General features: G+C 38.7%; 1 protein-coding gene across 2 annotated transcripts in view; it reads left to right on the top strand.

The window, feature by feature from the left end:
• kremen1 (kringle containing transmembrane protein 1) overlaps positions 1–25,410 on the top strand; it is a 78,032-nt gene that overhangs the window by 14,747 nt on the left and 37,875 nt on the right. For both annotated transcript variants that reach the window (XM_032579469.1, XM_032579468.1), the window contains exon 2: positions 19,638–19,800. In XM_032579469.1, the coding sequence (XP_032435360.1) occupies positions 19,638–19,800 (163 nt within the window). The remainder of the gene's footprint in view (positions 1–19,637; positions 19,801–25,410) is intronic.

Here is a 25,410-nt window from a genome sequence, read left to right as displayed (position 1 = left end):
CTTATTTTGAAGTAAGACAGGAAGTAGTTAATTAACAGAAAAAATTAGCTAGCTAGCAGTTTGTCACAAGTGATGTTAAATTTAGCCTCTTCTTCTGCGCTTCTAACTAATATTAAAGGGCTTTTGACGGTTTTCAGGAAATCTGGACTGCATATGTTCACTTTTATGTCAAAATCAAATATTTTTGGGAATGTTTGAGATTCATATTTTGAGCTAAGAAGCGAAAACACACGTAAGCTGCCCTGATTTATTCACAAAGTTCAACTGACAACATATGGCTACTTAACCATTAAAGAATCATCCACCACTTAAAATTGTTTCTAATAGCATTTCATGTACCTAGAATAGAATAACAGTTGAAATATAAATCATTTTAGTTGAAGGCTGTAGTTGCAAATGGTTCCTATCTCTGTTTTCTAAGTAATCTAGATTTCATTTCCTCTATCGTTTAAATCAAAACTCAACTTAATTAGCAGATGAAGGAATTTTTCCAAGGTTTGAGGCCCCAAAGGCGGAAGCAGCTCACATATAAAAACACTGCACAAACTATAGCCTTCTGTAGAAGACAACTAAGTTTTGCTTTGCCATAAAAGTCCTCACTGTCAATGCTTTCTCCCAAGGAAAATTGATGTGTATAGCATTAGACCAAGAATCGTCCTAGTATCCAGTTTCTCTTTCTGATCAAATTATTGATATTGTCTTTGAAAGTAGTATTTTTGTCTTTGGTTCAATGCATTCCAAAGATTTTACCAGGAATTGGTTGAGTGGTTTAGTAAACATTCCCAATGAAGATGAAGTTTCAAAGCAACCAATAATTTTGTGCTGTAACTTTTAGTTTGGACTGTTGAGGATAAAACCAAAGAACATAACAGGAGGACATTGAATTGCTACTGTGAGGCATGACCCATTTGACGAACTTTACTTTCTTTTTATACAAGCGTTTTATTTGGGCAGGAGCCCACTGAAACTGCAGCAGAGAAAGTTAACCACTTTAAATAAATGGAGAGTAATCTGCTGTTCAGCTACAGGGTCTGGTTTGCATCCAGCTGCAACAGCTTGTGGCTGAAGAGGCAAATTGTCGCCTTTCCTGCTTGTTGAAACGCCCGCAGATGGGGCTGAGCGGGTGGACACGGCAAAGTGGACAGAGCAAACATTTGGACAAGTGAAGAAGGCAGGCCTGGCGAAGTGGACAGCAAACAGAGGAACAAAGCCAGCATTGGACAGAGCAAAGAGGCCGTGACAGGGAAAGGTTTGGTGCATCAGGGCACACAGAACATGTTTCCCCGTGGTCTTTCTTTCAAGAATATGCAAATAAACATCCATTAAGTCGAGCTGTGATGCTTTGGCGGCAGTAAAATGAGGTTAGAGAGTGCACAGAAATATTTCAGTCCATCATTTCCAGAAACAGCTATTGTCCCTGAAGCCACTGAGCCTATCATATCCTATTGCAACACAAGGCATTTTGAAAGAGCCCTTAAGTCAAAAGGGATGTAACCCAAGTCGTAAAGGGGCCCTGATTTAGTTGTCTGTCCTGTGTCCAAGGTGAGTGTGACTCTCGGAGGTGAGCACAAAATGGGCCGTCTCTGCCACAGCCTATGTGGCACCAACCCACGGTCCACCCCAACCCGAGCGTTGGTCACACTCGGCCGATGCCATGAAACAGAATCTACCGGCCCTGAATGGATCCCCCCACCCACCTCTCGTAATGGATCCCAGTGAGATGCCCCCTGTGTTTTAGCACAACCATCTGGTTCCCAGTTCTGCTGCTCTTCCCAGAGCCGCACAAACCACGATGAAAAACGATCGGCGTCCCAGTCGGGATTGAGAACCAGAGACAGAGCTCTTTAAAAGGGGGTCTTCTGTTAAACATTGTGGTCCCCTCTTCAGCAGCTTATTGTGCTTCTAGGATTGTGTTTGCAGAATTGCTCTCAGTTGCGGTTTATCTGACAACCTTTTGTTGTTTCATGCATTAGTAGCGGTGCTCTGACCAGGTCAGGGAGTATGGGTTACATAAGGAAAAAATTGGGGGATTGTTCTAAAATCAACAAGAATTAGCCCAAAAAATAACTTAACTGATGTGCTGTAGATTTTCTTCATCATGTATCTGAGTTTAAAGAGGAGAAAAATCAATGTAAACATGCCAAAGAGTGAAATTAAACAGGCCAGTGCCTCCATCTATAGTTTATAACGATAGACGAAACAAACCCACTGGGGCCCTTTCCCCCCCGTGTTTACCACTCTCTCCAAACAAAAACGCTGGAGAGTCATTGAACGCAGATGGGTGCTTGTTTGTGCTCCACACATGGAGTCTGTTTATCCGTCAGTGCAAACAAGAAGTAAAAGTTGCTGAAACCTCTGGATTTGATACACATTAGAACCGCTTTTTGTTGATGTTCACCACCCCTGTGCAAACTCCCATATTTGGTGTATCGTCAGTGATTCACGGAGCAGAAATGACTTGAGCGGTTAATGAGAAAAGGATTTAAAGCTGTGACTGAGGTTTAGAATTGTATGTTTGGTTTACCGCTCAACTTTGGTGCATTGCTCTTCCTACTTTGAAGTTAACTTTTACCTTTTCAACTCCACCTTCATTGAGTAACCTGTTACTCAGAGTTTAACCATCCCAAATGGGAGGAAACTGCATGTATACCTGCTAAATTTAAAACATCCTTTCTTTACTTTGCCTTTTCTTTAACATGTGTGAGCATTTGAATTGTTTCTAAATGATCTGATCTCCACTCTCCTTAAAATCTGATCTACTAGTCGGGTATCTGTGTACATAACACTGATGTAAGTCCACCGCAATCCGAAGATGGTTTACAAGAAGCTGTCAGATCTTGTCAAAATTGCTTTAAAGGACATTTACAACTTTTCATAAAGTGAACTCTTCTTATAACAGATGAGTCATTAGGGAAACAGCTCAGATTTGATTTATTCTAAGTATTTGTATAGAAATGTAAGAGGTCTACAATTTTGAAAATATGTTCTGTAAGATATCAGATAGATAAGACTCAAATACATTATTCTTATTTATTAGATAAAAAAGTTACAATTTTACTGTTTTGCTAGTCATTTATCTAAACTAACATTATCTTGCAAAAGTATTCAAAACCATTTCACATTCTTAACACAAACCTTAATGTATTTTATAAGAATTTTATTTGAAAGCCCAACTTAAAGTAGCTTATAGTTGTGAAGTTGAAGTTAAATGTTTTATAAATGGTTTACATTCTGGTTCCCTGAATCTGTACTTTGTAGAACTAATTTTGCACATCCAGAACACTTCTGCACAGTCTTCTTTGCGGAGTGGCATGCTTTAAGTGTGAGATATTTTGAACATGCATTTAAATGTCTCTGCTGCAGCACAGCTAATTCAATTGGCTTTACTATCTCAGCTTGTTACTGAGTTCTGCAGAGATCTTAGTTCAAACCGTTTGTTTGATTTATGTGTGCAATGTATAAAACATGCAGGACACCTGTGCTTGAGTGCTGGCTTTGGACAGCACTGATTTAGAGAGTCTGTGAACAGGAATTTTCAAATCTTCCCACAGACTTTTATTGGGGATTTAGATCTGGGCTTTAACTGGATCTTTCTAACACATGAGCAGTCCATTGTAGCTCAAACTGCACGTTTAGTGTTGTCTTGCTGGAAGGTAGAAATCTCTGCTGAATGGCATTTCAGTCCCTGCTGGAGAAAAGCATTCCCTCAGCATGATGCAGCCATTACCGGGCTTCACGGTGTGGATGGCGTTTTCATGGTGATTCTTGGCTTCTGCTTTGATTGATATAACTAACTGTAACTGTTCTATACATCTTTTTTGTTTCAGTAATTTTTTTTCATATTTTCAGTTGTATAAAAACATGATAATAAATCATTTTTCTTCCAGTTGGCAGTTATATGTTCATCTACTACCTGAAATCCAAATAAAATACAGCAAAATATGAAAAAAAATAAAAGTGGTATGTTTATCTTTCAATGTCGACAGATGGCAGCCGGCATCCTGTTCATTCTAAGAACCATTGTGCTCTAACTCATTAAATATTTGTTAGTGGTTATAATAAGTTGCTGTTACTGGTAAAAAAGTACAAAAGAAATTACCTCTGTATCCTCTGAAAATGTTCAGTCTTAAACAGAGTACGGTAGTTTCTCATTCTCCTTTGCTGCTACTGATTTACTCATTTTCCAAATTAAATTTTGGTGTAATGTTTGTCTGCTGGCATGAAAAATCTTCACAACAGGAAATGACTGATTAAACCAGTGTGCAGCAAAATATAAAAGCAGTAAATGACTCAAAGCTGGTTAGTTCTTACAAAAGGAGGAAAACAAGATGAAGAACAAGGCACAATGAAAGGATAGCGCAGTTTACTGGGATAATGGTCATTATTTTCAAAGCAAAAAGGGGAAAAGAAAAAAAAGATCATATCCTTAAAATGTGTGGTGCTGCTTTGAAGAGGCTGCTGGTTCTCTTATCGAATGTCACGCTTTTGCTATGGTTCAATATAGGGAAAGATAAGCCATCTGTTTTAATAACTGTGTCTGTTAAAGTAAACAGCAGAGTTAACTGTGCTTTGATTGTGCCGCGGTGTGGGACTTTTAGATTGTTTTCATTTCATTTTAGCATTAACAGGCTCAGTCACATCCATTCTGCTCCTCAGAACCTGAACTCCTTATTTACCTCATCTTTCCTGGACCCTGTAATCACACAGGCACACCGAGAGCCACATGGTTGGTGGGTGGGAGATAACACAACTCCCCCTGCAAGAGGACTCACAGAACTACACCTCAAACTACAGCATGTATAATTTACATTCCCCAGATGCCAGTGAACCTGAACACAAACAGGATGATAAAAAACAGGTGTGTTTGGTGGCGAACCCTTCCCTTGATCATTACGTGTTCTGTTCGGCGCAGCTCCAGGCTCAACATGTGGGGCGGAGGGGCAAAAATGATATGACCACCACCATGGCTGAATGCATGGTTATGTGAATAATGTACAGTATTTTATATGTGTTTTACCACCAGATTGTCCAATAGACTTAGTTCGATTGGGGACCAAAATGGCACATATATAAAATTTCCAGCTGGTGCGGTTTGCTTTCACTCTGCACTGTTGAACGAATTAAATCCTTTGAAAAACCTGTTCCCCTCCTTGCCTGTGGTGGCGCTGCACCAGAAACTACTGAAGGAAATTACATGAAAACCTCAGAAGAAGACATGAGTGCAACTTCCTTCTTCACAAAATGCAAACAAAATGGAGTAGCATGAGATTTTAGGTGTTGTAGGATTTTTTTTGTGTCTTTTGTAAAAGACAACAAATAATTGTTTCTGCTTGTGTTAGACAGGTGTTTTTCTTTTGGTTGTATTTACCCAGAATTCCTTGAGCTCTTGTCCTTTTCCTGCTGCTTGTGTAGCAGGGGTTCCCATGTTTTGCACACTACGTGTTTGTAAATGAATCATGATTGCATGTAACTTTAACCAGTTAAACTTACACTGCATACTGGACTCATCAGCCATTTCAAACGAATCAGAAAAATATTTTTATCTCCTCCACTTATTTACAGTTGTCACCTCTTGAATCCATTTATTCTCCAGTACAACTGATTAAATAAACAATGCAATGCGACTGATGTAATTTCAAGCAAATCACATTGTTCTCCACAGACAACTTCAGTAATTTATTGTTATTAACTGAAAAACAAGCCGTATTAAATGTGGAATCTGTAAATGATCAATCTAAAACGGGATGCTAGTTGTATAAATTCGGCTTAATGCCTCATACGGTTTTGGCCCGTCTCTGGTCGGAATTTTATGAAATTACAGAGCGAACCGTGCTGGCTTCACTGTTTACATGATGGAGCCACAAATTGATTATTGCTTTTACGAAACCAGCGCTTTGTGTAGCGAGGGGTTAGGAAACTGACAGACATGTGAGCTCTCACACTCACACACCCTCAGTGGGCCATATCAGTGCAACGATGAGTGGTGGGAATGGCATCGCGGTGGCGGCAGTGGCGGCATTGGCCTTACCAGCAGGGAAACAAAGGAAGCCAGTGTTGCATGTGTGTGTGACCTTCCTTTCCTCCACATCGGATCCGACTTAAAATACTGCGGCTTGTGCGCTGGTGAAAATTGCTCCCTTTCATTCTTACTGTGGGCATGTTTGTAGGCAACTGTGGAAGTTTAAAGGGGGAAAAAGACGAAATGAGCTGGAATGATGTGGGTAGGAGTGAATATTAACGAATGTTTTGTCACTGCTTGTGTTTATCTAAGAATCTGACATCGTAAGCTAACGGGGCGATCATCTTACCGTCCACTTACAGGCAACCCTGCAAAAACACCACTATTTTTCGTCTGGTTTCTATTGTAAATATGTTAATACTCTTGAAATGAGGCAAAACTAACTAACAAGCGAATTTTCAGCAAGATATTGGAGTCAATAATTCTTCAATATTGATGAAAAAGTACTAATTCCATTGTTACTTATAACAAGATATTTTCCCATGTTACAAGCGACCCTCTTACGTTTTCATCAAAATTATGGAATTAACTAAAAACAAGCTCCTGTGTCTTAGTTGTAAGTTAGTTTTCAAATATATTAAGATATCTACTCTAGAAACTGGACCAAAAATACTTAGGTTTTGTGCTTTTGCAGAGAAACATAAGAAAGAAAAGTGACCTTGAAACGCCCTCATAGGAAGGCCATTCGGAGGAGTGGGCCATCATGACTTGTATCACGATTCGTAGATCGTGCGGTTATGAAAGGATGCCTACAATGAGGAACCCATATGTGTATGTGTTATTTTCCCTGCAGAGTACATGCATTAGCAGGACATGGTTTTGCTCTCCTAGGCATTGCTTCACTTACTTGTTTGCTGTGGAAGGGCCCCAGCGCGCAGCTGCGCCACAGAGCTCCTCTGGAATGAGATCTGTCCCTTGAAGCTCAGACCCCTGGCGTTGGGGTCTGTGTTTTTGATAATTTTACAAGTCTGAGCTTCGTTACCCCTGTCGATAATATATGGGGAAATGTGAAATAAAGTGTTCACTTCAGCGGAGCTGTGTACAAGAGGGAGAAAATTAGAGCCTGGGTGAACAATCTGCGGTGTAATAAAACCGGTCTTTGTCCCACCCTGACTCCCTCTGTGTTTCCCTTCTCTCCGTTTTCTTCTTTCTTCCATCTCGCTCCATTTCCCGCCTCCTTCCATCATTCTGTCTTTCACAATCCGCACTGTTCTCTAACTGGCTGTTGGGTTTATGATGGATGGATCCCAGATGCTCAAATCAGGGCACCTTGAAAACTTCTGAGCTGAAAGGCTTCAAGTCATCTCAGTGATTTTTTTTTCCCTTTTTGCCTCATCTGGGGATCCAAAGCTTAACCATTTCATAACAATGAAGGAGAGAAGCGGAATGGTAGAGCAGTCATGGCTATGGATGCATGCCAGAAAGTTTTTAAAGGGGATGCTGATAATCTAAACCAAAAGCGATGACTGAATTTTTTGTTTTTACTGTTAGTTGTTGCATACTAGAAGGCAAGGAATAAGTTTTCTTTTAAATAAAGGGGCACTATGAAGCAGGGATGCACCGATCCACTGTTTTCGTTTCCGATACTGATACAGATATCTCAGGTTTAGAATTGGCCGATACAAATCCAATACAGAAAAACAGCTGAATTGTCTGAAAACATTTCTTTTTTAAAACATAAACATCAATGTACTGAATTGCTCTGCAGTAGTACTGCACACTTAAATACACCAACGGCTTGGTCAAAACATGTAATGACTTTAATTTGTTAAGTCAGTGTAATTAGAGGTACAACAGCCAATGTAAAATAAATAATAAAGAGACTGACCAAAACAACAGGTGGACCACCTTGGTCAAACATGTATAAACTGCAACAAATTTTCTTTCAAAGTGAAATTAGGAATCCTAAGTACAATGTAAAACACATAATAAAGCAAGATTTCCCTCAGATCACAAAGTATAGAATTAGATTGAATAGATCTGCCTTTTTGGATCGGGCACATTGTCACTGATAGCTGATTTGGAATTGTTTTCAATATCGGGACCGACACAGATATTAATATCGGATTATTGCATCTCTAGTATTAAGTCAAGTAAAGTTTCTTTGTATAGCACATTTCAGCAACAAGGCAATTCAAAGTTCTTTATTCCATAAAAAATAATACAGTAACCAATTATGAAACAAGTGGTATTTATTACATTTTGTCAAAATCATCAAGTAGATAAAACATTGATCAATGTTTTAGGTATTAATAGTCAGATGGGTTTATAGCCTTAATTTAAAGAAATTCAGCCTTTTGTCTTCGCAGTTTTCTGGAAGTTTGTTCCAGATTTTATGAGCAATACAAAAACTTTACCTAAGCATGGATAAATAAATGTAGTCACCTAAAATATACTCACCTTTCTTATCTATTTAATAAACAAAACAGTTCAGACAAAGTTATTTATTGTGATTTGGCACTCTTCACTCTCCGTAGCCTCTGTCCATACAGGCTGCATGATGGAAATTTTTTGATTTTTTCAAACTGTGTCATTTTTCAGACTTCAGTATATCTTGATGCTAATAACAAACCCGTGCATAAATGACATTATTTTTGCCTCTGTGAATAACAGAAGCCAGACGAACCCAATTTGTTTATTGTTCATACTCTAGAAGATATTTTTACTGCTCAGAGGCACATCTGTCACATTGGCAGATTTTTCACTGAGCAAAAAGCTTCATTCCACTGAAATACTTGTAATTCCTTCCCTTGCTTCATTCTAATTTATTGCGTGACATCAGATCTGCATATTGCATTGTCTGCTCAGCAGAAATAACCAACCTTACTTCTTACAGTCCCAGTGTTTCTGAGGCTGCACAGGTCTTTGTTTGCTCTGAGTGTCGGAGCTGGTTTAGAGCAGGTTCAGTGGCATGCGTTACAGGAGATTTATCTTTCTGTTTATTCAACCTTTTGCTCTTTGTCATCTGGATATGTGTGCAAGGGGAACAAAGAAACCCTTTTTGCATTTCCATTTTTATTGAATCTCTTCACAAAGAAGCAGGAGCAACACCACAAAGTCACAAGATAGAAAAAGTGCTGAAGCTTTGAAGTTTGGAAGCATGACCTCTTTTTTTTTTGGCTTGTGCTGGGTGCTACTCAACGAGATGCCACATATAGATAAAGCGACACGTCACCTCATCCACCCTCATGTCAGGTTGGCCAGCGGGTGCCTAGTGTCAACATTCTGCCGGCAGATTTTTCTCTGAAGCGTGTCAGCAAGTCTTCTGATGCCCTTTATGTCCTTTGTCAAAACCTGCAATCCATCAGTTACTGAGTTACTGCCAAGGAATACCTTAAATCGTCCCTCCTCGTTAAAGAGCCTGCACCTAACCTCGCTCTGTGTTTTGTCTGATATCATTTTAGCGACTCCAGGAAATCCTGTTTTATTTATTTTATAAAATCATTTAAGATCCAACTGTGGGGGAAGTGAAAATCCTGAAAAAAAATTTTTTTTTTACACTTTCTATTTTTGCTAAGCGTAGCTTCAAACAGAGGGTACTTCGACTGTGGTTTCAACCCACCATCGGCTCCAGCAGATTAAGCTCTTTCCATTACAGAGCTAAATAATAGGGGCAGCGCAAAAACGAGATGGGGCCACGTTTTATAGGTGCTACCCTGCAACTCTGGCAAGGAGCTGTGTGGGTCTGTGGCCGCTGTGGCGGTGAACTCACAGGGTGGTGCAGCAGAGGGTTTTCTGCAGGAAGAATTGCGGTGATGAAGACTATTTCTGGGGCCTCAGTGAAGTCTCAGTTTATTTTGGGCGACAACATATGTGACAAAAGAGGAAAATGAAAAGAACTTTGGTATTTCATCACCTGAATTTCAGGTACTGAAGAGCCTCTGGCGACTCTTTTTGTCTTTGTACTTTCACTGACCTTCTTGCAGAGGATGCTTTTAAAAGAATGCCGGACGGATAGGGGGTAGATGGGAGAATGTGGGGGCCATTAACTGCAGAATTCCTCTCTCTGAAGCAACATTCACACTGCAAAAACACAAAATCTTACCAAGTTGGTCTAGTTTCTGCAGCAAATATCTTAATACTCTTGAAGAAAGAAAAAAATACATATATTTCAGCAATGACTGTTGTCATAAAGTGTCATTCTGTAAATCATGACACTTTTAATACAAAGTTGACATTCAAAATGTCTTTGTTATGACAACTTGACAATAACCAAGAAATCGTGATCTGACATAAATTTGTTCTAAAAGTATTACTGATTAAACTTTAAAAATTATGTAGCTTTATGTTATTAAATATCTTATTCACAACCCGTCAAATAAAGTGTTACCGAATATGTTTTTAAATATTTGTTAAAACTGACACCATGTCATGACAGATTGTGATGAGACAGATAACCTGTGAAAATATCCTTGCTGAGCTACTATTGTCATCTGAAGAAATGCAATGCTCCCAACCAAAAACAACCAATCAGAGCTAGGAGGAGGGCCTTTCATGCTGTCACTCAAACTCATGTATGTGCTGCTAAATATGCTAATGGCGGTGAAACAACTCACCATTACAGGAAGCCATTTATCTGTCATCATCGGTGGCTATGCCAACTAGCCTTAGCATTCACAACATGATCTAATGATGGGGAAAAGCTGCAGTGGTAGAAGACAGGAGGCGGGTCTTAGGTGTGGCTAAGACCCGCCTCCTGGCTCTGATTGGTTGTTTTTAGGTAGCAGTAGGAGAAGGCAGTCTCATAACAGTCACGACATAGTGGCAGTTTCAATAAATATGTAAAAAAAAAAAGAAATTTAATAAAAGTTACATACTTAATTTAATATTGATAAAAAGTATTAGTTCCAGTGGTAAATTATTTCATTTATAACAAGACATTTTTCCAGTTTTGTAAGTGAAATAATCTGTACCTTTTCATCGATATTAAAGAATTATTGACTTAAAGCAAGCTCCCACAGCTCGCTAAAAAGGTACTGGTAAGTTAGTTTTGTCTTCTTTTAAGAATACTAAGGTAATTGCTCTAGAAACTAGCCCAATTTGGTAAGAGATTGTGTTTTTGCAGTGCAACTTCATTAAATTATGCCCCGCTGAACATGCAAATATCTGTGAAACGTGGATAATAAATGTTAAGCTGTACGCTGCCATCCTCTGAGGTCTGATGTGGTTTTGGTGTGGAAACGGATACCGCTCAAGGGGAAAGGGGAACCAGACTTGTGCTGCAGCCAGCTGTGCTCCCCCCCCCCACATACACACACACACACCCTCCTCTTTACTCTTAAAGGAACTCTGTAACCTGCTCGCATCTGGCCTGGCTTGGCCTGGCCCTGGCCTCTGTTCTTACTTCGCTGACATTAATGAGCACCACAACAGTAATAGCTACCAGCGCACCGCGGAGGAAGCAGATTATTGTGTACGAGTAATCTGCTTCTCTTGTCAACTGTGTTTGTATGCTTTGGAAGGTTTGCAAAAACCCCCATGAGTGCAGCTCCTTCTTTTTTTTTTTTTTTTTTACTGTCGCTGCTTGTTCAAATATGTTTTTGTCCGAGCTTACGCTCAGTTTGTGTAATTTTATTAGAGTGGAAATATCGCTCGTGCACAAAGCCTATTTTGCTGTCCCTAAAGCCCAAAGCATATAATAAAGATGGAAGGGAGCTCTTCATGTCAGAGAGGAAGCAGTTGTCTGTAATTATCGCTGCTTTTCATTCCACGTAGCTAACTCAACAGATAAGCGCTCTGTCACTTATCTGACCTGACAACGTGTTTAACAGAAACAATTTGTTTGTTAACTTGTTTATTTCCTGAGATCACATGAACTGAAGCCAAGCCCCCCTTTTCCTTCCATCTCACCCCAATTTGGAGAATCATTTTGAAGTTGCAATGTGGAAGTCATTAGCCGCAAATCCCAGCAAATATAATAACAGGGCGATTAGCTGTCTTCCAGCGATCCTCTGCATGTTTTTCTTGTTTTTCTCATTGCTGGGGTGGTGCTGGAGTTTCTGAGCGCCGGGCTCGGTCGAGGGCGAGTCCTCTTCTTTCCCTTCCTAGATTTTTTTTCTATTTCTAGATCTGCGCATATTTTATTGGAGGATTTTATTTCCCCGATTTTCTCCCCCATGTGTTTCATGCGGTCGAGGTTCTGTTTCCCATCTTGGCCTGTGATAAAACCACAAGAAAGCCAAGACCCATGTGACGAGAGCCCAACAGTTGCTTGGTGACAAGGGAGAGGGGAATGATGGGGCGCAGGGCGTGTTCTCAGGGGAGTTGAGCGTAAAGTGGTCACGATCCAATCGGCTGATCATCTCTTCATTTCTCCGGGTCGTGGATAAACCGCTCCGCTCAAAGGTAAAGCGCAGCGTTTCTCTTTAGCTTGATAGATGTGTGGCTATCCGCAGGGATTTTAAATAGTCTATTCATCTTTACGATGACCTCACTTATCTCTCGGTTCTTCCAGAGCTTCCACTTCCCATTCCCACCACAAGCAACCACACATTTTTTTTAACGGTGGCAAAAACTCTGCAAATTTCACCGTCTAATCCGGGAAGCCCGGCTTGGCCGCAAACCGGCTGAGGGATTGCCAGCTGCAACCGCTTCCAGACGGGCCATGCTCCTTTCTGAAACTCAGGAGGAAAGTTTCCTGAAGCAGGAGAAAGGAAGGGAGACATTAAAAGTGTCAATCATCTTATTCTTATGGATTGATCACATCGAGCAGCTGAGCTTCGTCAGTTCAGTACCTGCTCTTTTTGAACAGAAAGTATTTGAAGTCCATGAGCTCATTTAGGAAGCAACCTTCCTTGTGGCATCGTCTTTGACTCGGGAAGTCATGATTGCTTTCAGGGAGTAGTTACTCATTATTGTGCTTGTGCCAGTGCCAACCTCTTAGTGGGAGTGTTTCCCCGTCTTTTCGCTCTGCTGTCCTGGCTGCCAGGATCCAGAACAAAATGTAAATATAGTATGAAATCCTCATACACCCTGCCTTGCAAAAGGTTTTATACCCTTCGAGCTGTTATCCATTTTGCAACCACAAACATCATAACATTTCATGTTGATATTTTGTGACAGACCAACAGTGTAGTACATACTGGTGAACTGGAGAGAAAATTATGTATTTTTACACGTCTCTTTTTAAAATAAAATATAAGGGCGATAAAATTCCATACAACAATTTCCGTTAGAAGTTACCTAATTAGTAAGTACAGTCCAGTGGCACTCTTAATATCAATTCAGATCTGTGAAGACCTAACAGGAGCATCATCAAGGCCACCAAATGCATTGCACAAGATCATTTGGTGGAGGTTAAAGAGGAATTAGATAAAAGAAAGAGTGTCAATAACTTTTTAAAGATTGTAAAATACTTGAGACTGGGACAAGGGTTCACCTTTCAACACAGGAATGAACCTAAACATACAGAAAAAGCAACTATGAAACAATTTAGAGTAGGACTGGAATGATTGTGGTTAATCCATTAGAGAATGGAATATTCGATTAATCTTCAGAATAATCGATAGAATAATCATTTGTTAGTTGCGGACACAGGTTAGCACAAAGCATCTTCATGTGTTAAACTGGCCCAGTCAAAGTCCAGAGCTAACATCCATTTGAGAATTGAAAATCAATGTTCCTCCACCTCTCCGTCCAATTTGACTGAGCTATTTTGCGAAGAACAAAAATGCATAAATGTCCACCTTTGGCCGTGACAAGATGGCAGAGACCAAAAGGTTGCAGATGTAATTGAAACCTTTTGAAGACAATGGGTCTTTTCCCTTCCAATTATGCAGAATTTTGTTGATCTACACTGCCTGGCCAAAAAAAAGAGTCGCCACCTGGATTTAACTAAGCAAATAGGTACAAGCCTCCTATTGGACAGGTACTGCATAGGCGATTATCTTTCAACTGGCAACAAGTTATTTAACCCCAGCTGATGCAATGAGTAACTCCTCATTTCTTAAACAACCATGGCAAAAGACACATCCTGTGGTCGTGGAAAAGACGTTAGTCTGTTTAAGAAGGGTCAAATCATTGGCATGCATCAAGCAGAGAAAACATCTAAGGAGATTGCAGAAACTACTAGAATTGGGTTAAGAACTGTCCAACGCATCATTAAAAACTGGAAGGATGGTGGGGAACCATCGTCTTCCAGGAAGAAATGTGGTCGGAAAAAAATCCTGAATGATCGTGATCGGCGAATACTTAAACGTTTGGTCAAATCAAATCGAAGAAAACAACAGCAGAACTCAGGAGTATGTTTAATTGTGAACGCAAAAGCATTTCCACATGAACAATGCGAAGGGAACTCAAGGGGTTGGGATTGAACAGCTGTGTAGCCGTAAGAAAACCTCTAATCAGTAAGGCTAACCAGAAAAAAAGGCTTCAGTTTGCTAGGGAGCATAAAGATTGGACTCTGGAGGAATGGAAGAGGGTCATGTGGTCTGATGAGTCCAGATTTACCCTGTTCCAGAGTGATGGGCGCATCAGGGTAAGAAGAGAGGCAGGTGAAGTGATGCACCCATCATGCCTAGTGCCTACTGTACAAGCCTGTGGGGGCAGTGCTATGATCTGGGGTTGCTGCAGTTGGTCAGGTCTAGGTTCAGCAACATTGTGTGCCCAAAGAATGAGGTCAGCTGACTACCTGAATATACTGAATGACCAGATTATTCCATCAATGGATTTTGTCTTCCCAAATGGAACGGGCATATTCCAAGATGACAATGCCAGGATTCATCGGGCTCACATTGTGAAAGAGTGGTTCAGGGAGCATGAGACATCTTTTTCACACATGGATTGGCCACCACAGAGTCCAGACCTTAACCCCATTGAGAATCTTTGGGATGTGCTGGAGAAGGCTTTGCGCAGTGGTCAGACTCTCCCATCATCAATACAAGATCTTGGTGAAAGATTAATGCAACACTGGATGGAAATAAATCTTGTGACACTGCAGAGGCTTATTGAAACAATGCCACAGCGAATGCGGGCTGTAATCAAAGCTAAAGGCGGTCCAACAAAATATTAGAGAGTGTGACCATTTTTTGGTGGCGACTTTTTTTTTGGCCAGGCAGTGTATTATAAAAGTCCAATAAAATCCACAGTATTTTGTGTTTGTAACATGACAAAATGGGAAAAAGTTCAAGAGTTGTGTATCTTCTGACAGCGGTGTGCTATTTTACAGCATATAATGCACCATAGTTTCAGTTACCACCACAGCTGAACTGATCATATTACAGCTGTTACTTATCATATCACAACATGGTGTTATCTTCAAAATCTTCAATATGAACGCGTTCAGTTCCATCTGCTTACAGGTGCGTCTATTCAGATGTGAGAAGTGTTCATTATTATTATGGCTTGTATGTCCTCTGGGCGTGGGCCTGATTATAACCACCGTCCCTCTTATATGTCCCTTATGTCTGCTTTGGAGGGCGTAACTTCAGTTGCTTCTTCGTTAAGTTGTTTTTGTAGCTTTATGGAGTCATGTTCTCCGCCAGCCAATCTCAGGTGGATTTATGATCTGATAGAGGATATCCTTGCATGTCAAGACAACATTAATTTGCGCACAGAGAGATGGGAGACACTCACCAACAATAGAGAGGCATCATAATTGCAGAAACTTGACACCCCAGCGCTCCTCCACTTCAGCCGAGCTCCTGTCAGGCAGACGATGGATGGCTGACGAGCTCGGCTGAGCAACACAGCCAAAGCAACCTTAATTAAAAGCAACTCTGGCTGTCGCACTGAGAATAGTCTGGGCTCCTGACTCACAATGAAGTGAAGTGTTAGTAGTACTTTGGTGGTTCATGCAAGAAGCTGGAATGCATGTTTGAGTGTAAGCTAGCTACTGTTAATAATGCACACTATTTATTTAGTTTAAAAAGTGAAGTTACACCTTTAATTGTGTCTTTGAGGTAACGCAAAGCAACTGCTCAATGAAGTCATGTTTCACTCAATACAGATCTATGAAACTCTCAAAGTATGTGGCTTTTATTTTTTTTATTTACTTGTAGTTCTGATTGTGGATAAGATCTTTGTTTTGTTTTCTCAGCAGTTACCTGGCTTTTCTTCATTTTTCATTACCTGTTCCTTCTTTCTTCTGTTTTAATGTTGCATATTTCAATTATTTACACTTGGACTCACCTGTCAATTGTCAGTCTTCCGAATAATTATTGCAGCACCTGTCCTTCCCCGACTGTGTGCCAAAAATGTCGTTGGCAGTTTCTTTTTTTCCATGGCGGTCCAAACGGTCATTCAGAGATATTTCTATGATGGTGTTTGGCCCCTTGCATGCTTTCTTATCTTGTTTCGGATCACCACAAACACACCCACACACACACACCCACACCCCCGCACACCCCGCCACACACAAGCACGCACACACACCAACACCTACGCACACACACATTTGCGCAGCTATCTTTGCGGGGACTTTCCATTGACTTCCACTCATTTCTACAGCCTAAACCTTACCCTTATCCTAACCCTAACCATTAATTACCTAACCCTAACCAAAACTCAATTCACACCTTAGTCCTAAATCTGACCCCTGACCCAAAAACAGCGTTTCCCTTGTGGGGACCAGGCTTCGGTCCACACAAGGAGCAGTGTGTCCCCACAACGTAGTATGTGTCAGGAAAATGGTCCCCACAAGGTATTAGAATAGAAACAAATGTACCTACACCCCCCCGCCCCACACACACACACAATCATATCACACAAAGATAAACTGAGTAAATACAAAAACAAGTTTCTAATAATGTTTTCTAACCAGTTGTCATGTTTAGAGAGTCATTTTTTTTTTCACATTGCGCCTACAAGTTTGAATAGTTTCTTTTTTACTAAAACAAATGCATTTATATTTGTAAACTACATTGTCTTCAAATGAATTGTTTCTGGTATTGGGATTGTTTCATGATTTTTAACTTTTAAGCGTGATAAGTGAGTAAAAACAAAAAAAAAGTGAATATTTTATTGCGCTGTATGTTTATGATACTGATCATCAGGTTTTTATTTCTCTTTTAGTTTGTTCTTGGCTGTGATAAGTTAGTTCATTCTCTATCAGACTGCACATTGAAAACAAAAATATCTTGGATTAAAGTAAAGAATTTTTCTGTACTACACCTTAAAGAGACAAAACAAAGCGGGAACATCAGAATGAACCCTGGAACAGAAAGCCTCTCAGGTGTGCAGGGTTCCCCAAAGAAAAATGTTTGTTTCTGCACTGAAAGGTTGGGATGCGGAAGCTTGAGAGAAGTTAAATGCTGAAGGAGAACAAATGATAGGATGCAAGAGAGGAAGTTCTGAAACCTTGAAACAGAATGATAGAGAACGATGGATCACAGCTGGTTCACCAAGGGGAATAATGACTGTCATATTGCAATGCATTAGCTCATACTCGGTCCAAACAGCTTGACTTGATAAAAAGAGGCCGGTTATTGGCTAACCACATACATAGCAACAAGACCCTTGGAGACAAGCCAGACAAGCAAGTATTCTTCTTTCATTCTTAATGTTTGATTGACAGACACTGAGGGTAATTGGTGTTATAATAGAACCAAGAACAGCATGTTTCTTTGATTCCATCAGTAATAGCAAGCACATTCAGAGAGTTTTCTGAATACATTTTGCTCTGTATTTTCAGCAACTTTTGTTTATAACTGTGACAAAGTCTTTACTTGTTGACACAATCAGTGATCTACATTCATGGAAATTATTAGAGAAATTCAACTTCCTCCTCTTTCCAACCATCTGGACAGTTTTGTCCTTCCATAATCTTAATACTAAAGTATTAATATATGCGAATATATTGTTTGCATGCCACATTTTAGGGACGCCTGTTCAACTGTTTGTCAGCATAAAGAGCAATCGGCTAGATCAGATGGCAACGATTCATGCATGTAGTCTTCTTCTCAGCCTGCTGAAATTCAAGTCGACAACCAGAATGAGAAAGAAATGAGATTTTAGTTATAAAAAAACCCCCATTATCAGCAACCCATTTGGTTGTTGGTCCCAAATGGTCTGCTCTGAGTGTTTCAGAAATTGCTGAAACAATCATGTCTGGTTTGTAGAGAAAAGTCAGAAAAAGCAAAACTATCCAGGGATCTGCAGTGGATTGGAAAAATAAAATGCCTTCTTGATGTCAGAGATTACAAAGGCAAGACGTGAGGTCCAATACTTGCAACGTGTTTCTAATAAAATGACCTGTCAGTTCATACACCAAAAAACAACACAGCCATTTTTATATATATAATTCAGAATTAAACAATAACATTTAATTAAAAAGAAGATATAATCCAAAGGGTTTTTTTTTATAGCATGCTTTAAATATAATTTACTTAACAATTGTTGGCTAAATAACATACTGTCACAATTAATTCAGTCATGTTTATTCTTCCTGTTGTGCAGACAGCAACACCAAGATCGTTTTAGTAAACATTCTCTTTTCCCCTGGATCATTGCAAAATGCAGGACAAAAGATCCCAAAGTCTTACATTTAAAATATTGCAACTTATGTACCAACATTTATACATGATCTTGTTATTATTTGAAAAGAGGCTTTTAAGGAAATTACTTCAAATCTTACATTTTTTACTGACTAACCTAATACTATCTCCATATAGATGAAACATGACTTTACATTTTTTTTGCCAAATAATTCCTAATTACTAAATTAATAAGTTTTTGTGTATGGTTTTCCTCTTTCAAATAGAAAAAATAAAAACATGTCTTGTCACAGATGTGAGAAATGTATAATTTTTTGTGATTTGTAATGATTATTTACTCTCGGGAATGAATATTTAACTGAATCACCTCTCAGATTATTAGTGTAAACTTTGATGACTAACTTAATTTCAAAACTCTCATTTCTGCCGAAAAATATTATGACATATTGAAAACTTTAATGCATACTCTGATATTTTCTCCCTTTAAACTACTAAACCTCGCTGTCTACCTGACCCTGTCTTCTCTCTCTTGTTGCCGTTGGTTTCTTAGTTGTTATGCACCTCTGTCATTTGTACCAATTATCAGCATCTGCACCCTGAGTAATCATAACATTTTTAATGTTTTCTCTTTTAATGTCATCAAAAGAGGAATGTGGTTTTCCTTTTACCAGTGTTAAGTGTTGTAAGAGGAACCCTGTGGGCTCACAGCGAGCGGTGATAGATCATCAACTTTCCATCAGGCTTTGTTTATTTGAATTCCTGTTTTTCAGGGAAGAGAACCCTTCCACCAATCATTGTTTTTCTTTGGAAATCCACATATGGTTGTTATATACTTCTAAATTCAAGCCATACTTGCGTTTGCTGTATAGCTCTGTGGCTTTTGCCCCATCTCACTGTATGTTTGGTATTAATTGAAACAGGGCTTTTATTGGTTTTGCTCTCATATTTTTGGCTGGAGTTTAAAAGTAGTGGGTCTGTGCACTAATAAGACCGTTTACAATCATTCCAGACACATTAAAATGTTTTAAAAGCACAAATGTCATCGTAAAGAATGTAGATATGCCCAATGAAGAAATTTTTTAAAATCTTGAAAGATGTATGATCTCTTATGCCAGACATGTGATTTTGATATTATTTTATTTGTCCCTTTTTTCTCCATTAATTTCTAATTTTCTCTTCTCTTTTAGAGTGTTACACTGCCAACGGACAGGACTACAGGGGCTTCCAGAACCAAACCAGCCTGAATGGCGGAAAACCATGCCTGTTCTGGAATGAGACTTTCCAGCACCCTTACAACACCCTCAAATATCCCAATGGAGAAGGAGGTCTGGGAAGCCACAACTACTGCAGGTTAGTGTATCATAAAAATGAAGTTTCACTCATGAATAAAAAAACAAACAAAATTTACCTGCTAACAACCTGTTAGCATCTAGTTCTTCTAATTCTCATGTTGGAGTCTTTGTGATCCAACCAGCTGCTAACCAGGACCAGATTTCTTTAAAAAATAAAAAATAGAAGAAAATAACTTTAAAGTTTGGCCTTTTCTGGGACTAGAATAGATTAAAATAGAAAGAACTAAAACTATATTGTTCCTAAGTGAAGAAACTGAGGTGTGTATATTGGAAATGAGTGCAGACTTTACTGATTAAACAATCACAAATTTTACAACATTAATCAGATCAAGGAGTGCATCTGTGAAGGCCAGTGTTTGTGTTTGGTGATTCCTTGATGCAGAGTTGTGCAAACATTTTAGGAAGCCTCCAGAAGTTAAACATTTACTCAGGAAATTAACCACAGATTTGAAGAAGTATGAACACTACATGAAAAACATATTTTTGTTGCAAGAATGCTTTTTTTAAAAATTATTTCAAATCTCATTAATCACTTCATAATCCCCTTTAGATTCATGCCGTGCCTCCATCAGAGGAATGTCTGACACAGTTAGTTAAGATTAAATTTTAAGGCTGATGCCAGCAGTTGGCAAAGGGAACAAAACACCCCAAAATTGGAAACAGGATGGAAAGGAGTAGATTTCCTGCCTTCAAAGGTAACAAAACGTTTTCTGTTGCACCATAAAATGCCGACATATTAGCTCAAACATTTAACTTGTCCCTCTCAGAAGTTGTGCACTGTCATTTCATGTTGAAGAGATAATAGTGAGACAGTTCTGATAGAACCTGCGTTTTATAGAAAGACCCATTTAGCTGCCTTTTCTTATTCTTTGGCTTGAACAAACATCCTCTTTGTGTGCTTCTTCTGCACATCTTTATCTTTATTTCAACTTTTTTTTCTCTTCCCTTCTGCATTTCCTCCTTTATCTTTTTATTTCATCATCTCCTTGTTTTTTTTTCTTTTGTTCAAGATAGTTGTAAATTATTTCCAAATCTGCCCTCCAAGATGTCCAGATTCTCTGATTGTTGGATTACCAAGTGCTTGACTTTCTGAATAATTTAGTGCCTGTTTTTTTTTTTGTGTCTCATTTTTCAAAGTGTTTTTTCTTCCCAGAGGGCCTGCACAGATATTCTGCTTCTGAATATTTTAAAGACAGCGTTTAGCTCTGCTGCAACAAGCGTTCAAACACAGGGCGGAGTTCATGTAAGCAAATCTCCATCACCGCAATGTGAATGGTTTGCAGTGGCTGTGGGTGTCCAGAAAGCCATTTCAGTTCATCGGTCACACTTTCAACAGCAGCTGTCAGCACTACAAGCATAAATGTCAAAGTTGTGCGTTTTCCTGGGGGTTGGAGGGGTTCACGGCGTTTTGTGAGTCATCTGAAAATAACGGAGACGTCCAGAACAGTGGCCTGGTCCTGATTGCCAGGCTCGTGGAAACAGAACAAACCTTCCAGAACAGTTCTGGCTGTAGACGTATAATGAAGCCGTGCTTTGAAGTGGAGTAAGGCAAATTTGTTTTCACTTGGACAGGATGGGATTGTGGAAGATTTATGAGTTGGATTTAGGCGGAGTATGGAGGTAAGCATTCCCTGCACATTAGGAGCTTGTTATGTCCAGAAAGTACATTTCCATTGTTTGGATTTGGCTGCTGTCTTGGCCTCTCGTACAGTCAGCAGCTTTGGCAGCTTACCGACAGCTCACATTTTTGCCCACTCCACCCCAGAATCAATGACTTTTCTTTCCACGGGGCTGAAGCAGGAGGTAGTCTCACACTTTTCCTGCACAACCAAAGCAGACACGTCATTGTAAGTAAATGAGGGTTGGCATGTGTGGCATGTCTGCACAAGGTCAAGTGTTTGTCCATTCCTGCACCCACGTACATGCACTGCTTGATAAAAAGAGTTCACCAGAAGATGTGTTGTATTCGATTTGCTTGATCAGAGAAAGCTTGCCCGTGAGGTGAACATTTGCAGTCATGTCTTGTACCTCGTCATCCAATTTGGATTGCAAATGGCCTGATTTGCATAAGGCGCAGACTGCAATTCAAATCAATTCATATTTCTTTAAAACCCCTGCAACCTTCAAAGTCTTTCACATCTTTCCTCCTGATTTGTGTCTCTTCCTGACCTGAGGTTTAGGTTGTTCTTGAGCTCCACGATAGAAGGGAATCCAAAAACAATAGGAGACAGGTAGTAGAGGGAACCACGATGGAGGGGTAGTTTTAGCTTCCCTTGCTCTGAGGCTAGTTGAAAAATAAAAGATGAAAGCTTAGATAATGTGTAGCATAGTTCAGGAACAATTTGTATAGATGCAACAATTGTAGTTTTGAATCTTTTGTCTAGCCAACAGAACATTTAGTCAATTCAGATTTTTTTTTTCAAGTTCTTCTGGTTCATGAAAAATGTTCTCTCCCCTATGGATTCATTTAAAACATATTTATATACTGTATATCTTCGAAATGTGAAACACACGAACACTGCAAAAACAGAAGTATTTGTGTATAATTTATGGTGCAAATATCTTAGTACACTTGAAATAAAACAAGTGTACTAAGATATTTGCACCATAAATTATACACAAATACTTCTGTTTTTGAACAAGTACTATTTTCACTGGCAGATTATTTCACTTATAATACTTCAAAAGTGTTACGAGTGAACTAATCTATCAATACAACTAGTGCTTTCTTTATTATGGAATTGTTGATTTAAGACAAGCTCCTTTATCTTGCTAAATAGTTTTATCTTATTCTATGTGCACAAAGATATTTGCACTAGAAACTAGACGCAAATACTTTGTGCGATTTTGTGTTTTTGCAGCGTAAATATAAAAATCTGAGTGCTCACAGCTTTTTCCAATTTCTGGAAAAAGCAATCCAAATCATCCTTGCCCTGCATAAAAACTAATTACCCTCTCAAATTAAAACTAAGCATTAAGCATTTGTAATAACAGACCATCAGTGTTTTCATCTCTTTGGAGAATTTTTTCCTCTCTGACGTTTGAGTTTTCACCTGGCTAGATTCTGGTTAACCAGAAAAATCATCGGATTTTAAATAATCAACACCCTCTGCATATTTAATCATTATGAGTCTCAACTTTAACACAGCTCTGATATCAGAGGCTGGAAATCTCCACAAAAAATTAGTCACTGAATTCTAATGGTAAATGGTAAAAACAATACTCCAATAAAAACAGGGAAAACTGGTTAGAAATGTTGCATTATTTCCCTGTAAAGACACAAATGGAAACCCAGAGGAAGAATTTAAAAGGTATCATATAAATATACATATTTACTAATAATTAATATAGTTGAAAGAAGTTCTCATTTTAAATCATGAGAATGATAAAGTACTGTTTCTTTATTCTAAAAGCACGTCTTTGACCTTTTCGTCACATTTCATAAAAGTATCCCACAAATCAAAGTTATGATTTATGTCCCTTTTAACATTCAGCCCATTCTCGTGTCCCTGTAGCCTGATATTGGACTCTCCTCCCGGTACATTAGTTGGAGTGTGTGAAGCGCATGATAGTTCAGAAAGAGGCTGAATAGCTTTGTCTGCAATTTGACTGCTATTTATATGCAGGTGTGTGTTCTGCAGAATTTATGAGTGCTCACCGTGGCTTCTAATGCTTTTCCCTTACATGGATTAGATAATGGAAATGCCAGAGTGAATAGTGTTCCCCAAGTTGATTGTAAGTGAGTCTCCATGATGCAGGGCTCATGCCTGAGGTCAGGCGGCTGCAAATGTGATGTTCACTGATTTTATGACCATATTTGTAAAATGAGTACTCTTTGAAAATAACTGTCAAGGTGTTACTTTTTATGAAACTCAGATTTCTGTGTTAAAAATATTTTCTTACTGTTCTGAAAACAGAACAGTAAGAAAATAATTTAATAATTGACTTTCTTTATTGATGTAATATTCTAATCTTAAATGTGTTTTCATTAGCTGCGAAGAAATCAGAACATCATTATAATTAACAGAAGAAAAGACTTTAAAGCATCAGTCTCTGTGTAATAAATCTATGTAATGTGTTCACTTAGTGAATTGACTTACTGGAATAAATTAACTTTTCCATAACATTCAATATTATACATAGCTGCCTTTATGTACTGCTTTCTGTTATGATTTGACTATATCATCTCTGTACAATGTGCTGTAGGTTACCATGGTGACAAAATCACATTTAAAGTGTTTCTCTGAATTATAAAACTACACATAAAATCCCACGCATTATGCATCTGCCCTGCATTGTCATCACTGGCATATGATTAAGTGAATAATGCTCCAGCATCATTGAAACGGTTTCATAATAGCATAACTAAATCTCATGCTATGCTCTTCAGATGAAGGTTAACTCACCTCAGATTGCCAAATGCTTGGAATGACTCCAGCTACAGAACAGTCCAGCCTATTTTGTCATTAATTTAGCTAACAATTGTTTGATCACTTGAGGGAACTCATAAACATTGCATAGAGAATTAAACTTTAAAAAAAATAAACAATACACACATAACAGCATTGCTTTAACTACATAGATGTTTTAGATTCAGCAGTAAAATTGACACATAAGTTTGACAAAAGCTTAAGCAATTTTTTTAACCTGAAAAGAATATTATCTTTAATAATTGACTTTCTTTATTTTGCCTGAAATGAGCAAAATTACACATAAATAATTATGACTAAATTAAATTATACATTAAACTACAATACCTGTGTTAAAACAACATCATGCAACATTTAGGAAAGTCAGAGTTATACTAGGCTTATTAATACCACAAACTTTAGACATAGGAATCAATTTGAAACAAAATTTGGAGGTGTATTATTTGTGTACATGATGAGTTTTTGTGATCCCAATCAACAAATCATTCCAGTTTAGTTTATCTACATTATTAAATTTAGTATTATAGTTACATCAGGCTGCTTTTTGGAAAATACGATGAAATAAATGTACCTTAGATTAAATCACATTTATTCTATTCAACTCCCACTCCTTTCATTGGAGCAAAATAATTTGAAAAATAAGGCAAAGTGAGACACAGCATCACATCAACTTCTGTTTATTTCAAATTAAGCCAATTTATTTGGTCCCAATTTAATCTTAATTATAGTCCTGCATGTTAAAGTTGCTTTGTTGCTGACTTTGCTATATTTTGAAATTAATTAAATCAAGGATAAGCTGACCAAGGAAATCTAAAGGTAGACCTTTTATTTTTATGTTTTTTCTTGAAACTAGACTGTAAGCAAGAATATTGCATCTTCAGCTGGGCAGCAAACTGATTCCAGAAGTACAAAGGAAAATGGAAGATGGATAACTGGCCAACAATCAGTCCTTACCTAAATCCCTGTGGACAGCCTTGCAAAAAGCTGCAGTCAGCTATTACAAAATTGACTCGGCGCCAGCACACAATAATGAAACAGTTGCAGAAACTATCAGCAGACAAGAAAAGGCTACCATAATTTCAGTGTTCAGAGATCAACTATTTTCATATTCATATTAAGCAAACATGTACAATGCACAATTTATTTAAGTTGCTTTGACATTCTTTGCATTTTGAACC

Source organism: Xiphophorus hellerii, chromosome 12 (genome assembly GCF_003331165.1).
Source record: "Xiphophorus hellerii strain 12219 chromosome 12, Xiphophorus_hellerii-4.1, whole genome shotgun sequence".
NCBI lineage: Eukaryota > Metazoa > Chordata > Actinopteri > Cyprinodontiformes > Poeciliidae > Xiphophorus > Xiphophorus hellerii.
The sequence above is the reverse complement of the archived record's forward strand: the minus strand, read 5'-3'. Positions and strand labels throughout refer to the sequence as shown.